The sequence below is a fragment of the Osmerus mordax genome, chromosome 3, assembly GCF_038355195.1.
Source record: "Osmerus mordax isolate fOsmMor3 chromosome 3, fOsmMor3.pri, whole genome shotgun sequence".
Classification (NCBI taxonomy): Eukaryota; Metazoa; Chordata; class Actinopteri; order Osmeriformes; family Osmeridae; genus Osmerus; species Osmerus mordax.
This window is the reverse complement of record NC_090052.1, coordinates 19,534,224-19,550,376: the sequence shown is the minus strand read 5'-3', so window position 1 is coordinate 19,550,376 and position 16,153 is coordinate 19,534,224. Positions and strand designations below refer to the sequence as shown.

The following is a 16,153-nucleotide window of genomic DNA, read 5'->3' as shown; positions in this document are numbered from 1 at the left end:
ACACAACAACCAGACATTGGCTCGTGTATGAATCCACTTACACAGACAAATGAAATCCCCGCTCAATCGAGGCATTCCTCAAGCTCATGATTGAAAGCAGAACACGCACCGCTAAGCTACGGGCAGCACACAGTGCGCATCGCGCGCATATTTGACGTTCTTGAATACAATACGTTGCGGAGGAGGAAGTTCCGCTAAACAATCTTAGCCCTGAAGCTAGCTAGCAAGCTAGCTTTCCAGTGCAAAACTAATTTTGATCCCAACCTAAAACATTTAGAAATGAGTTAGCTTGTTTGCTCTACAAATAGATAACTTCACAGTTAAGTATGAACTCCACTTATTTTTACTGCTCAATAAGAGAGCTTTATATGTCGTTTTTTTCTATTCCGCTCTGATTATAGCTATCTCTCTAGCTCGTTTGCTTGTTAACCTAGCCATTCCCATACAAAGAAGGAGGTACAGTACATGATCTAAGTTAAGATGAATCGTCCAAAGCCTACAGCACTAAGGCGTCCCAGTGCCGCAAAACCATCAGGTATGTAGCAAGCAACTGTTAAGTCTAGACATACATTGTATCAACTTTGCTAACAATATAACATGTTTTATTATGCTTTGTGAGACAGTCCCATCGCAGTACTTTTCAGCTGACTTTGGAAAGAGTTAAAAGATTTAGAGCTAGATAAATACTCATTTTCTGTAGTGGATAACTATCAATGATGTTGTTACTCCACCAGGGCACCCTCCCCCTGGGGACTTCATAGCACTGGGGTCAAAGAGCCAGGGTGGAGAGTCAAAAGCACCTGCGGTACTTCTGAAGCCATCATCCACCCCCTCTGACCGTAAACGAGAGGCTTCTTCCTCGATCCCTTCCTCCTCTGGCCTGTCCAGCCTTGTGAAGCGCCCCAAATTATCCTCTACCCCTCCCGTAAGTGCTCTGGGGCGACTGGCTGACGTGGTTGCAGTGGACAAGAGAGCTATATCACCCTCTATCAAGGAACCCTCAGTGGTGCCATTAGAAGGTAAGACACTTAGATTATTATGTTTGTTAACTGGAAATGGTAGAGGTCCTGACATATTCAACTGTATCTGATGCTCTACGAACACCGTGCCATTCTTGTAGTCCCCCCAGCTGTGCTGTTAGATGAGATTGAAGCAGCAGAATCAGAGGGAAACGATGACCGCATCGAGGGAGTGCTGTGTGGGGCAGTCAAACAACTGAAGATGAACAGAGCCAAGCCTGACATCACACTGTACCTCAGCCTCATGTTTCTGGCTAAGATTAAGCCCAACGTCTTTGCCACGGAAGGCATTATTGAGGTAAGAATTGAGACAAACTATCGGATATAGTTCCATTCAGTTTCACAGGATGTTCATAACAGTTTTTGTGGACAGGCGTTGTGCAGTCTTCTTCGACGAGATGCCTCAATCAACTTCAAAGCCAAAGGTAACAGCCTTGTGTCTGTGCTCGCCTGCAATCTGCTGATGGCTGCCTATGAGGAGGATGAGAACTGGCCAGAGATCTTTGTCAAAGTGAGCATCTTTTGGGTTCGATTTTGTCAGCTTTCTACAATTTAACAATCCAATGAAAACGATCCAAAATCTGTTTAGACTAATTGGAACTTCTTGATGCTGATGATGATTTTCAGGTGTACATAGAGGACTCTCTGGGGGAGAGAATCTGGGTGGACAGTTCCCACTGTAAGAACTTTGTTGACAACATTCAGACTGCCTTTGGCACCAAGATGCCCCCTAAAAGTATGCTGCTGCAGACAGACACTGGCCGCTCTGCAGGGGATCTGAGTGCAGGTAGGAGTGTGTAGGCCAGCTTGTTCATCTAGACATCCTGCCATGGAAGGCTTCAGTGTGAACTGACGTCTACCTTGTTGTGCTCCAGGCAGCAGTCCTCATCCCTCCACCCCAGATGAGGATGATAGCCAGACTGAGTTGCTGATTGCCGAGGAGAAGCTTAGCCCTGAGGACGATGGTCAAGTTATGCCAAGGTATTGTTTCCCGAAGACGTTGGTCTCTTCTGCCTTGTTTGAGATGATATCTCTTTAAGAAGCATTTTTTCTTTCATTCTCCTCTTTGCCGTGAAACAGGTATGAGGAGTTGGCTGAGAGCGTGGAGGACTACGTGCTGGACGTCCTGAGGGATCAGTTGAACCGCAGGCAGCCCATGGACAACGTCTCCCGGAACCTTCTGCGTTTGCTCACTGCCACCTGTGGCTATAAGGAGGTGCGGCTCATGGCTGTGCAGAGGCTGGAGATGTGGCTGCAGAACCCTAAGGTGAGAGGTGCAACACAGCCCCACAAGGCATCCCCATCAACCATCATACATTGTAGTTGGGAATTGCTTTTCTTCAGCAGATTTCAATTCCTTGTTTATTTCAGATGTTTGTACGCTCTGTTATTCCACAAAATCATATTTAACGGTGTGTTGATGTGTTGTTGTGTTGGCAGTTGACTCGCCCAGCTCAGGACCTCCTCATGTCGCTGTGTATGAACTGCAACTCTCACGGAGCGGATGACATGGAGGTGATCTCTAACCTGATCAAGATCCGCCTCAAACCCAAAGTCCTGCTCAATCACTACATGCTCTGTGTCAGGTGCGTAGACTGTCTTATCGATCCAGGAATCCTTTCTGAGAAAATTTTTTATTGAAAAAAACATTAATTCAAACCACCTTGCTGTGCTTGCCTTTGGTTTCCAGAGAGCTTCTGAACGCACACAGAGACAACCTCGGCACGATGGTGAAGCTTGTGATCTTTAACGAGCTGTCCAATGCCAGGAACCCCAACAACATGCAGGTTCTCCACACGGTTCTCCAGCACAGCCCAGAGCAGGCTCCCAAGGTACGAAAATACCCCATACTGACACCTGGGAATAAACAAGCTCGCCTTATCATGTCTGTGCATTTCTATATCACTTGCCTTCTCTCTGTTCTTGTTTCCCTCCTGGCCCCAGTTTCTTGCCATGGTGTTCCAAGACCTGCTGACTAACAAGGACGATTACCTCCGAGCCTCGCGGGCTTTGCTGAGGGAGATCGTCAAACAGACCAAGCACGAGATCAACTTCCAGTCCTTCTGTCTGGGCCTGATGCAGGAGAGGAAGGAGGCCACCTATGTAGACTTGGAGTTCAAGGTGAGCAACATACAGACTGTTGACTACCAATGCAATCTCACTCTAAAGTCCTGATCCAGTGCCTTACCTACAGCTTTTGAAAGTCGCATTATGTCGTCTGTCCGTCCCACAGGAACGGTTTGTCATCCAGGTGACTGACCTTCTTACAGTGTCCATGATGCTGGGCATCACCGCTCAGGTCAAGGAGGCCGGCGTCGCCTGGGACAAAGGAGAGAAGAAGAGTGCGTGTAAATTGACCTGTCGACCGTCGCTTTACACGTGGACGTTTCTTTTCCCATCTTCGTTTGAACACCCCAGTTAACACCCCACTTTGTGTCAGATCTCGAGGTGCTGAGGTCCTTCCAGAACCAGATAGCAGCCATCCAGAGGGATGCTGTGTGGTGGCTTCACACGGTCGTGCCCACCATCAGCAAAACGGGTCCCAAGGACTATGTCCACTGGTATGTAATGGGAGTCAGATGGGAGTCAGGTGGCTGAGCGGTGAGGGAATCGGGCTAGTAATCCGAAGGTTGCCAGTTCGATTCCCGGTCATGCCAACTGACGTTGTGTCCTTGGGCAAGGCACTTCACCCTACTTGCCTCGGGGGAATGTCCCTGTACTTACTGTAAGTCGCTCTGGATAAGAGCGTCTGCTAAATGTAAATGTAATGGACTATTACATTGAGCGTTTGCTAGTTGATGAAACACCGTTGGTATGAAATACTGGTTACATGTCCTTCATGCACTTGTTTTGACTGGTCCTCTTTCTTCTCTGATTCTCTTCCCTAGCCTTCACAAGGTGCTTTTCACAGAGCAGCCAGAGACTTACTACAAATGGGACAACTGGCCCCCTGAGAGCGACAGGAAGTGAGCGTTTCAACGACCAGAAAGTTCTGTCTCTTACAAAAAACAGCGGGTGTATCCCTCCCTCTGTTTGTGCCGGTCTTTAATTCGTTTCTTTTTTTTTTCGCTAGCTTTTTCCTTCGTCTGTGCTCTGAAGTGCCCCTGCTGGAGGACACATTGATGCGTATCCTGGTCATCGGCCTGTCACGCGAACTTCCTCTGGGCCCCGCTGACGCCATGGAGCTGGCCGACCACCTGGTGAAGAGGGCAGCCGGGGTTCAGTCAGATGGTACGTCTTCGACCCGGGCAGGGTCTCGATGCGACCTCCGTATCGCTCAAGCCGCTTGCAGGACGTGACACTGAGTTGACTTGATGTTGTGCTGTAGATCTGGATGTGCTGAAAGTGGAGAGGATCCAGCTCATCGATGCAGTGCTGAACCTGTGCACGTATCACCACCCTGAGAACATCCAACTGCCTGCAGGGTATGTCCAGTGCTTCTCTGTGCTTTGTTACTGTCAGGGAAGTCCTGGATTACTACAGTAGCAGAACTAGTAGTTATTCTTTGGAATGTAAACCCAAATTGTTGTTGTAGGTATCAACCTCCAAACCTGGCGATATCTACTCTATATTGGAAGGCGTGGCTTCTACTGCTTGTTGTGGCTGCATTCAATCCTCAGAAGATAGGTATGACTGATAACCTGCAAGTCTTTGTTAAGTCTTCACATGCAGGATTACACAATTGTGTTTTGAGTTCTCTTTACCTTAATATCCCTTTGTGTTTCGTCAGGCTTGGCAGCTTGGGATGGCTATCCCACACTGAAAATGCTCATGGAAATGGTCATGACCAAGTAAGCATGCCTAAACTCACAAGCCGAAACTCAAAACATCAGTTTATCAACCCAACAAACGTGTTCTCATCCTTTTCTCTGACCCGGACAGTAACTACTCCTACCCTCCCTGCACGGTTGCGGACGAGGAGACCAAGACTGAGATGATCAGCCGGGAGCTGCAGATCTCCCAGAGAGAGAAGCAGGAGATTCTGGCCTTTGAGAGCCACCTGGCAGCAGCTTCCACCAAGCAGACCATCACAGAGAGCAACAGTCTGCTGCTGTGCCAGCTCACCAGTCTGGACCCACAGTAAGAGCCCTGCTGAACTACTTGCATCCTAGCCCTGGCACTCGTTCCTTTTGCATCTGCATGCTAGGTATCTGGCTTGGTATTTCCTGAACAATCAGTCGGATTTCCCGGGAAAGTGTCTTCGATGTTGACTGGACTTGAAGTGGTGTTGTGACTTGCTGAACAAGTGTGTGTGTGTGTCCAGGGGCCCTCCTCGCAGACCTCCTCCCCAGGTCCAGGAACAGGTGAAGACCCTAAACCAGTCCCTGCGTCTGGGCCACCTGCTTTGTCGCAGCCGCAACCCCGACTTCCTGCTCAACATCATCCAGAGACAGGTTAGCGTGCGGTGGCACACTCTCTCAGCACTGGCTCACCAAGTCTCCATCCCCCTGGGGTTGGCGTCTAACCGTTCCTCCCTGGTCCTCCTAGGCCTCGTCCCAGTCAATGCCTTGGCTGGCTGACCTGGTGCAGTCCAGTGAAGGGTCCTTGGATGTGCTGCCTGTGCAGTGCCTGTGTGAGTTCCTGCTCCACGATGCTGCAGACGACACCATGCCCATCGAAGACGAGGACGAGGCAGAGAGCAAAGAGCAGAGAGCCAAAAAGCGACAAGTATGAAGGGATATTGTTTCCCCAAGCCAGATCCGTTGCATATTTCGTGTTTTGTCTCGACAAGTCACCAATGGCTGCGTCTGTCCCCTTGCCAGAGGCAGCAGAAACAGAGGCAGCTGCTTGGAAGGCTGCAGGACCTGCTGTTGGGTCCTAAAGCAGATGAGCAGACCACGTGTGAGGTGCTGGACTACTTCCTGCGCAGGCTCAGCTCCTCTCAGGTGGCTTCAAGAGTGCTGGCCATGAAGGTATGCTGTCTCACAGTCCAGCGAACCCCACACACATACACTTACACGGCCGCGCAATGCCTATATGGTATGGGGAGCGGCTAACCGTCCGACGTCGCAGGGCCTGTCTCTGGTGCTGACGGAGGGCGGGCTGAAGGATGGAGAGGAGAGGGACCAGCCCATGGAGGAAGACTCGGCCGACGGCGAGCTGTTGCCAGGTTACCAGTGGCTGCTTCAAGACCTCCCCAAACTCCCGCTGTTTGACAGCGTGCGAGGCATGACGTCCACTGCCCTACAGCAGGTCTGTGTTCACTACAACAACTCTCAGTAGTGTATTGCCATGAGGCCAGATAATAAGCATAAGAATACCTTAGGTGATGGTTATATACAACATAAGGCAGATCACGTTTTCAGTCAACCAACCAGTTCTCATCACCCTAAACACTTATTGACTCTATTGTGTTTGATCTTCCCCAGGCCATACACATGGAGACAGACCCTCAGACCATCAGCGCCTACCTCATCTACCTATCCCAGCATGCCCCGGTGGAGGAGCAGTCATCTCACAACGACCTGGCGCTGGTAACCCATGACTACGCATGTCCTCAGTCACACGTCCCCCTGTACTTGAGAATGCCTTTATTTAGCAGCCGCTTTTATCTAAAGCCACACATACACGGGTGGATTTGAACCTGCCAACCTCTTAAAATGCGGTGAAACGTAGCGCTCGTGTCCCGCTCCTGGTGAGACGCTGACTGCTGTGTTGCTGTTGTTGTCGTCGTGTCTCAGGACATAGCGCGGCTGATCGTGGAGCGCTCCACCATCATGAACAGTCTGTTCTCCAAGCACTCCTACAGGCCAGAGTCCCACGCCGTGCTCTCCGCCCTCCTCACCATCTTCTCCACCTACATCCGGAGGATGAGGAAGACCAAGGAGGGGGAGGACCTCTACAGCTGGGTGAGTACCCGCGCCGGCGCGAGGCCCGCGTCGCTACGTTCGTCGTTCAAGTGCCGTGCGTAACGTGTGTCGGTCTTCCCGACTGCCTCAGTCCGAGTCGCAGGACCAGGTGTTTCTGCGCTGGACCACGGGGGAAACGGCCACCATGCACATCCTGGTGGTGCACGCCATGGTCATCTTGCTGACCTTAGGGCCGGCGAAAGGTACGGAGAGTCGGCATCCGAGTGGCACTCTCTCCATCGAGCTAGTGCCGCTACTACAAACATCCGCTGTCAAACTGTGGACGTCGTACTGGAAACGCGCGGTGCTATCGGACGCTGGGGGGCTCACGTGTGGTCTGTGCTTTTGTCCATGTTTTCAGGGGAGAACGAATTCTACAACCTGCTTGACATCTGGTTCCCTGACAAGAAGCCCCTCCCCACGGCCTTCCTGGTGGACACCTCCGAGGAGGCTCTCCTCCTGCCCGATTGGCTGAAGCTGCGGATGATCCGCTCGGAGGTCGCGCGATTGGTCGATGCAGGTGCGAGTCCCACGATCCCGGACGTCGCGGCGTCCGTTTTTTTTAAAGGGGCGGTGGGTGACGCGTGGCGATATGAAAAACACGCGCTTGTATGACTGGTCCTCGAACTGTGTGCGTTTCTGTAGCGTTGCAAGACCTGGAGCCCCAGCAGCTGCTGCTGTTCGTCCAGTCGTTCGGCATCCCAGTGTCCAGCATGAGCAAGCTGCTGCAGTACCTGGACCAGGCCGTGTCCCACGACCCGCAGACCCTGGAGCAGAACATAATGGACAAGAGTGAGCCTCTGCTCTACGCTGCCTTCACGTCCCCTCTGCATGGCTACGTTCGGAGGGTGCGGGTGGCTAATAGCTCTGTGTGTCTCCCCGCAGCGTACATGGCCCAGCTGGTTGAGGTGCAGCGTGAAAGAGGTGCCACCGGGGGGCACACTTTCCACACACTGCTCAGCTCCTCCATTCCCGCTCGGAGAGGTTTGTTGGGCCACCCTGGTTGTGCCACTCGAAGAACATCATAAACGGGGGGGGGGGGGGGGGGGGGACGTTTTTAGTTGTGCCAGTTAACCAGTGATTGTGTTGTCCACCTCACAGACAGTGCGGAGGTGAGCCGGGCCAAGGTCACCGTGGAGACCCCTCATAGTTCTGTCAAGATGAGAGCAGCCAATCAGATGCCTGCAATTGGTCCGGACGATGACCTCACTGGCATGCTTGCTCAGGTAGGCGCATTTGTCTCAAGTTTCATGAAAACCGTTTAAACCCTCCTGAAGAGACTCAATATGACCGTTACAGAGACTAGGATTCTCTCTCGTAAACTTTGATAAAAAGCTAATATAAAGATCAAAGCATTTATTTCGTTTTGTTCACCGCATTGCCCTTGTAAAGCCCACTGTAATTGATCCTGTCTGCTAACAGAGCTGTGTGGTGGGGTTGTGCGGTCTGCAGCCCTTCCGTGTGACTCATCTGTTTCCCCCCTCTCCGCAGATGTTCCCCCTGAAGGTGGACCCCCGCTGGCCCGGCCCGCCGCCTCGCCAGCTCTCCCTGGCGCTGCAGCAGGCCCTGGCACAGGAGCTGATGCGCGCCAGGCAGGGGCAGCCACAGCCGGGCGGTGTGGCTGTCCGTCTCCTGCAGGCTCTCGCTACCCTGCTCAGCTCTGCCCACGCTGGGCCCCTGGTCTTGGCCATGCACCGCAGCCACACCCTCTCCTGCCCACTGCTGCGCCAGCTTCACCTCTACCAGGTCGGTGCAACCTGGCAGTGCCGGCTTCTACTAGATCTGTCCGGCGACCACCAACGCCAAATACTGATTGGTCGATTCTAGCTTTTTTGGACTTGTTTTTCATTCTCATTGTCACTCTCTCTCTTTCTCTCTCCTTGTGATCTTTTCCCTCCCCCCCAGCGGCTGGTCACCCAGGACGTGACCTTCTCCTCGCTCTTCTTCAAGGCCATCATCGAGATGCTGACCTGGCTGGAGAACCCATCTGTGGAGGCGGGGCCAATGCAGACCCTGGTCAAGTCCTTCGCTGGACAGTTCTCTCACAAACATCGGCTCAGCGATGGTGGGCACCTCTCGACTCAGTCAGACATCCGGCTACTACCGCTGTCGCTATGGCGTTTTTCCAAGTCGCGATAACCGAGTGTCTCTGCTCTGCAGTTCGCACAGGTTTCCTGCACCTGGACAAGGACCTGGCCTACAGACGGGACTCTGAGGTGGCGGTCAGAGCCATCATCGCCTCCCTGAGGGCAGGGGAGAGGTGTAACGCAGAGCCTGAACTCATAGGCAAAGGTAGAGTCAGTGGGTGTTAGGCTATGTGTTATTTGAAAGTGTCTGTTCAGTTTGGAAATGAAACCATCACGGCTCTGTGGAAATATGTTATCGCCTTTTTGTTGCCGTGTTGAAAGGCACGGCTGGGTGTTTCGCAATAGCCCCAGACCTGTTTTTAGGACCCCGTGTCTGTTTTCTTCCTTTTGTTTATCTTTGAAGAACGTTCCTTCCTTTAAACTCAACCCAACCATCTCTAGAGTGAGGTCTGGCCATTCTGAGCTTGTTTACGTCCTATGTTCTCAAGTTCCCATCAAGCACGGTGAAAGATGTCGTAACAGTCATCTGGTTGTGGCAAAGCTTGTGACTTAGGTTACACAAAAAATGTGATAATGGTAGTCTGTATTTTTGGTGTGTGGGTTTGGCTTTCCTTGGTCCCATGAGTCTTTGTTTTTCCATTTAAATCACGAGATTTTTCCTTCACCCATCGCACGCCGTCCTTGGTGTTTGTTTTGGTGCCAAATATTCCACCGTGTTCCACGAAATAGCCCCACTACCCCCTCTTGTGATCACTGAGACATGCCGTTTGTTCTGCCAGTCTTACAGGGGCTGCTGGAGGTGAAGTCTCTGTACTTGGAGGAGCTGTTGTCCCTGTTAATGACCGTCGGAACACAAACGGGAACAGCAGGCCCTGTTACCATGGTGATATCTCTGCTCCTCCAGGGGAGCGAGGAGCAGGCCGTGAAAATGGAGGCGGATTCTAGAATGTGAGCAAAGCGCCTCTACGCTCCCCTGGAGACATAGAACTGACATAGATCTGAACATAGACCTGTGATGTACATCAAATTACCTTTTGTTTGTGTAACATTTTTTTCTAGTATGGACTTTGTCCGTATGGTTCTTTTGAAATGGAGTTTCTCTCTAGAGAATCCTGTAGACACCAGTCATGTGTTTAATGCTGTGTATCTCTTCCTCAGCCGCTCAGAGACAAAGACAGGGTCTTGCTCAGGTCTGCTGGTTGATTGGCTGGAACACCTTGACCCGGAGGTGACCTCAGTGTGTCCAGACCTCCAGCAGAAGCTACTCTTTGCCCTCAACAAGGTAAACCTCAGCTGTCATTGTTTGCCGCTTGCTTGCTCTGTCGTAACGCTAACCTAATAAGTGTGGCGTTATCATATAACTCCTTTCTTTAAAATCGAGTTGGTCCCGCTCACCGTGCCCCTCTGGGTGTTCTCTTGCAGGCGAGAGGGACCCCCTCCTACAGGCCTTACCTCCTGGCCCTGCTGACCCACCAGTCCAATTGGACCACTCTCCACCAGTGCATTAGCGCTCTCCTCGGCAAGCCCAAAGACCAGAGGTGGGACATGCAGCTCGCCCCACCGCTCTCTAAGGAAACGTGTTATAGCACAGGGGTGGACTGAATAGCGTTCTAGATGTTTCTAATAGCCCGATGCGTTGTTCTGCCTCAGACTTGACCCCTCCTCAGCCCTGGACTTCCTGTGGGCCTGCAGCCACATTCCTCGTATCTGGCAGGGCCGCGACCAGAAGACTCCCCAGGTATGGCATGTCGACCACACGGCTCCTCCTGGCCTCAAGTCCCATTTAAACTAACGTAGTATAGTTTATATTTACATTTAGTCATTTAGCAGACGCTCTTATCCAGAGCGACTTACAGTAAGTACAGGGACTTTACCCCGAGGCAAGTAGGGTGAAATGCCTTGCCCAAGGACACAACGTCATTCGGCACGGCCAGGAATCGAACCGGCAACCTTATGATTAATAGCCCGATTCCCTAACCGCTCAGCCATCTGATATTAATAGTAAGGAAACCCCATTGCTTCCCCCCAAACTTCCCCCTTTCCCGACACCCCTCCTCCCCCCACCATGCCTGACTGACGGCTGTCCCCGTTCCTCCCCTCGCAGAAGCGGACGGAGAAGTTTGTCCTGCGTCTGAGCCCCGAGGAGCTCATCAGCCTGGTGGACCTGATCCTGTCTGAGTCAGAGCTGGACAGCCGTGACTCGCCCCAGGGCCGCGGTGCGCTGGACCAGGCTTCCTGCTCCCTCATCCAGGCCCGCCTGCCCCTGCTGCACTCCTGCTGCCAGGACCTGGAGGACGTCAAGAAGGTCTCCCAGTACCTCATCAACTGCTCCAAAAAATGGGGAGACAGGTAAGGAGCAGAGGGGCTGCTCAGAGAACGAGGCTGCTGCTGTTTTGTCCGTTACTACTTCACCCCCTCTTCTGTCTGTGTATCTGTCCCCCTCTCTTCTGGATCCCATCACTTCCTAAACCAACGGAGGAAAAATATGTATATTTTTGTCCCATGAAATTCCCCCAAGTGCCCACAGGTCATGAAGTTAAACATCGTTTTTTTCTTCTTCTCTCTTTCCAATTAGCCCACGTATTGAACTTGGTCTTTGGCCTCTAAAAGGAATGTACTGATAAACTCGGGGCATATCACACTAGATTCTCCCACATGGAGCAGATGAATTTTTCAGACTGAACGGTCTCTGTCAAGCACAATGCCGTGGACCGGGGAAAACTCGATAATTAGGTCTATTGGTGTGAAATTAAAACCAGCAGAAGTCGTCTGTGCTGTGATCTCTTTAAAAGCTCAGTGTATTATAATGAAGCCAAGAGGATTAAGGCTGAAGCTCTAAACTTGCCTGTGTTGTGAATTCCTGCTTCGACTTAGCTGTCAGAGATCGGGGTGCAACTCTTTGTGGAGGCAAAACCTTCTTTCATGAATATGTCTCTGGTTATTAAACTACTTTAATGAGGAAACTTTGGCCAAGGTCAAGTAAAATTAGCTTCGGAATTACAATATTTTAAGTACAGCTAAGCTGTCTGGTAAAATTGTTGGTAGTAAAAACATTGTTTGCTAAAACCGTCCTACAAAGTGGACGGATTGGCCTTGTGTAGGATAAACATGTACTTGTTGTGTGCATGGGATTCTCGTTACAGCAACCTCTTTTAGGCTCATAGGCAGATAAGCTGGTGTTTACGCCGCGATTACATATCCACTGTTGAAAAGGCAGTGTTGAGTCTTGACTCTCTTGGTCAAGGTCATTCTTCTCTACCGAATACCCTCCAGCCAATACTGGTCAAGTTAAACCTTTTAAATCGGTAGATGGCGCACCATCTAGTACTCCCTCATCCACCGTATAGTGTGCCCCTTCTCCTCCACTGTGACTGAAACGGATAGAGACGAGACTGTGTGTTTCCCCCCCCCACATCTCCTGTTAAACCTCTTGTGTTGGCAGTGTGATGAGTAAGCGCTGTCAGAACCTCCTGCTCCAGATCTACCTGCACTTCCCTGAGGTCATCCAGCACGTCACCCTGCCCGAAGCCACCCTGAGCAGCGAGGGGGCCGCGGACGGGAGCACCTGCAAGGTACAGCTCCGGTTGGCGCCACGCTCCCCCCGGGGGGGGGGGGGGGGGGGGGGGCCCGTTTCACCTTCCAGCCGTGCAGTGTTAATGTAGAGAAGGTGATAGACATCCTTACGATGACTGCCTGTTCATTGGCTGCTTTTCAGATGGACATCCTGGTCCATCGCCTGGTCACGCTACTGTCCGATACGGGAGACTCCAAGTCGGCCGAGAACAGCATGTCGGATGCTAACCTAGCCTGTAGGAAGCTGGCTGTGTCCCACCCAGTCCTGCTTCTCAGGTGAGGATCGTTCAGGAAACCGGTTCATGTAATCATGAATGTTTGATTGCAATTGGGCGATTGGATTTAGTTTTTCTGTGTGTGACCTTGACGTAACAGAGGTTTAGAGGACAGCTTGTGTCTCGGTGCAAACTCTTTGTGTGTGCGTGTTTCCAGACACCTGCCCATGGTCGCAGGACTGTTACATGGACGCATCCACCTCAACTTCCAGGAGTTTCGGCAGCAGAACCACCTGGCGTTCTTCCTCAACGTGCTGGCCATCCTCGAGCTGCTGCAGCCGCTGGTGTTCCACAGCGACCACCAGAGGGCGCTGCAGGACTGTCTGCTCTCCTTCATGAAGGTTCTTCAGGTGAGGCACAGCCTGTAAGCTCCATGGTGACGACAAATACACCGAGCTGCCTTCATGGTTAAGGACGGTGTTTATCCGATATTTGGCCAGGCTGTTCAGCTTTTTGGTATGTTTTGCATTGCAGTAGAGGATGCTTACCCGTTATTTCGTTATCACAAACCAAATAACAGGCCCAATGTCTTTTGTATTGTTTCATCGACACCATCCATCTTTTTGTTCTGAAATCACAAATTGTATCCTATGTCTACTTTACAGAATTTCTTGCGAACTCGCTCACCACTGGTCTTCCTCAATAAGTTTGTGCAATTCATCCAGAAGTACATCATCCATAACGGGGCTGCAGCTATCCCCTACCTACAGAAGCACTCTGATATTCTGCAGTAAGTCAAATAGCTAAGAGTAAAAATACATAAATACAAGTTTCTATATAGACATACAAGTAGCAGCATCATTAACAAAGTATTTTGTGCCCAGCTGAAGTGTGCTAAGTTTTGTGGTTTGTTCCTGTGTGTCCCACCAGGGCTCTCTCCTCAGAGAACCCCGAGCTGGGTCAGCTTAAGTCCCTGCTGGCTGGGCTCACTCTGCCTGTGAAGGCAGGCTCTTCTGAGGTCTCTGAGGAGGACAAAGAGGGTAAGACTAAGCCCCCGAACCAAACCCACAACCTTCCAGTCTCGACGACAACACCTACTCCGTGGTGTTCTTGAAAGAGACGATCCTTACACGAAATTATCGATCCTTGACTAGAAATAGACATGTGGACATTTTCACCATTAGCGTGAAGTCAGGTGGCTGAGCGGTGAGGGAATCGGGCTAGTAATCCGAAGGTTGCCAGTTCGATTCCCGGTCATGCCAAATGACGTTGTGTCCTTGGGCAAGGCACTTCACCCTACTTGCCTCGGGGGGAATGTCCCTGTACTTACTGTAAGTCGCTCTGGATAAGAGCGTCTGCTAAATGACTAAATGTAAATGTAGCCATGTGAATGGAAATAAGTCATTGGGTAGGTATATTAGTGGTTTGTGACTTATCGCCGATTTATTTTTCTTCTTTAGATGATTCCTCAGCGGGGTCGCTGCCCATGGTCAGTATATCTGCCTCGTCTCCTGTGACTGCCGCTGACATGACCATGTGTCTGAAGAAGATGTCCAGAGGAGAAGCAGTGGAAGGTAGGTAACCTACGGTCACAACAGACGCTTCAACCAATTTAAAAAACACGGTTTTGATCACCGTTCCATCACTCGTCTCCTCCTACTTCGCGTTGCAGACATGCTGGAAGTGCTGACGGAGGTGGACGAGAAGTCCAAGCGGAGCCCTGAGATCATCCAGTACTTTGCTGTAAGTCGCGTGGACACATTTGTATAAAAAAGACGGAAAAAAACAGGTTTGTCGTAAGCACAGGCAACGGAACTGTGTGTGTTTAAAATGCCCCGCGTCGTCTCATCCTTAGAACGACCTCCAGAGACTGATGAGCTCCTCTGAGGAGCTGTGTCGTAACATGGCCTTCAGCCTGGCCCTGCGCTGCATCCAGAACAACCCCCGGTAAGAGCGCCTCAACCCCAGACCAAGCACCTCGCCCTTCACCGTGGTGTTGAGCCCAACAGTGAACTGCATATGTCTTGTCAAGTCTGCTAAGATAGAGGCCACAAAATGTATGTTGTCCACGAGTAACGTTTGTCTGTTTCGTTGGAATAGCATGGCAGCAGACTTCCTTCCTACCTTCATGTATTGTATGGGCAGCGGGAACTTTGATGTGGTACAGACAGCCTTGAGGAACCTTCCAGAATATGTGCTGCTCTGTCAAGGTGAGCGTTTCTCTCGGACTGCTCGTTCTTTCGACAGTGCTTCTTTACGTGCTCTGGGCTCCTGTCTGGTGTGTGAACAGATAAAAGACGGAAGTGATCATGGCAAAGTCACGTTTTTGTGTTTGACGTTGGGTTTTTTTCTCCAGAGCATGCAGACATCTTGCTCCACAAGGCCTTCCTGGTGGGGGTCTATGGACAGATTGATACCAGTTCTATGATCTCTGAGTCCATGAAGGTCCTACACATGGATGCAACAACCTAACAACACGGAGACAAATACATTACAAAATACCAAGACTGGAGCTGTTACTGCTACTGCAGTGTAACAACATGTATGCTTTGTTGTATGACTCGTGTTTTACTGCTTGGTACACCATCCCATGCTCTTTTCTTTTAATCAACATTGTAGATGCAAGATATGTGTTGAATTCAGATTGGCCTCGTATGCTTTCATGTGATTAAATATCTTCAGGTTCTGCTTTCTACTTGTTTCGAAGTTCGGCTAGTAATCACTGTAGTGTATTTTGAATAAAAATAAAAAAATGTCAAAGTGAATTTAGGAAGTGCAAGGCATCCCTAGGAGTTCACACTCTTGCCAATTATCTACACAGAACATGGTGAACCAATTTTGTATGTCAGTAAATTGTATCGAATAAGCTTTCAGAATCCGGTAGACCTAATTATTGTTTTTCATATCAATATTTCACCACATTTTAACAAGAGGAACCAAGAACCTGTTAATAGAACAAGGCTTGTTGCCCTTTCATTTCATTCCAGTCGTTCCTGAGTCCTGATAAAGCTGGGAAAAGCTGTCATACGTGTTCTCTCTTTTCACTGAGCTGTAGCAGACAAATTAAAGGCATTCTGCAAATGCTGTGATGGAAACCAATTTGCCATGAAAGTGTGAGTTATTTTGCCCAGTGCCAGTGACTTCATCGGAAAACCTCTTGATGGAGTCAGAGGGGTAGGGGTAATGACATGCAGGCATGCAGGTAACCCAGGGAAGTGTCCTGTCCTATTTATGGGAAATTAACCGAGGCCGTAATTGTTCAATCACTAGACCAAAGGGCCCTTTGAAGGCTGTATGCGGGCAGGCAGTTTGGCCCAGTACTGGAACTGACTTTACTGGTGTTGCATTACATGTGGGGACATGGAGAGGAAGCTCTTGTATTTTGAGAGGAGGGTCCTGTGTCAGGGTGA

The 16,153-nt window shown here is 50.5% G+C and overlaps 1 protein-coding gene across 2 annotated transcripts; it reads left to right on the top strand.

Annotated features, from left to right (window-relative positions):
* The first annotated feature begins 246 nt into the window (after positions 1-246).
* Positions 247-15,842, top strand: ints1 (integrator complex subunit 1). 2 transcript variants are annotated; one of them, XM_067233253.1, is made up of 47 exons: positions 247-535; positions 735-1,019; positions 1,121-1,317; positions 1,393-1,530; positions 1,647-1,806; positions 1,895-2,000; positions 2,100-2,286; positions 2,460-2,605; positions 2,710-2,851; positions 2,964-3,140; positions 3,253-3,361; positions 3,460-3,580; positions 3,908-3,985; positions 4,093-4,250; positions 4,348-4,444; positions 4,555-4,646; positions 4,750-4,810; positions 4,902-5,099; positions 5,284-5,413; positions 5,508-5,687; positions 5,783-5,932; positions 6,033-6,212; positions 6,389-6,493; positions 6,701-6,868; positions 6,960-7,071; positions 7,230-7,388; positions 7,514-7,660; positions 7,754-7,852; positions 7,970-8,094; positions 8,360-8,614; positions 8,774-8,933; positions 9,029-9,160; positions 9,735-9,903; positions 10,114-10,237; positions 10,378-10,493; positions 10,606-10,693; positions 11,060-11,304; positions 12,398-12,527; positions 12,671-12,804; positions 12,961-13,153; positions 13,409-13,533; positions 13,674-13,783; positions 14,204-14,317; positions 14,416-14,486; positions 14,599-14,690; positions 14,844-14,953; positions 15,100-15,842. In XM_067233253.1, the coding sequence occupies exons 1-47, from the start codon at positions 481-483 to the stop codon at positions 15,213-15,215; spliced, it is 6,546 nt and encodes a 2,181-aa protein (XP_067089354.1). In that variant the 5' UTR covers positions 247-480; the 3' UTR covers positions 15,216-15,842. The 2 variants fall into 2 exon arrangements, with proteins under 2 accessions (XP_067089354.1, XP_067089353.1); XM_067233252.1 differs by having other exon boundaries at positions 3,253-3,367.
* Positions 15,843-16,153: the final 311 nt, after the last annotated feature.

Excerpts from the sequence above, each read along its gene's own strand:
- ints1 (XM_067233252.1), top strand. The coding sequence starts at position 481 with ATGAATCGTCCAAAGCCTACAGCACTAAGGCGTCCCAGTGCCGCAAAA. Across the intron at positions 2,287-2,459 it reads TGTGGCTGCAGAACCCTAAG|TTGACTCGCCCAGCTCAGGA; the intron begins GTGAGAGGTGCA and ends TTGTGTTGGCAG. Across the intron at positions 4,445-4,554 it reads AACATCCAACTGCCTGCAGG|GTATCAACCTCCAAACCTGG; the intron begins GTATGTCCAGTG and ends TTGTTGTTGTAG.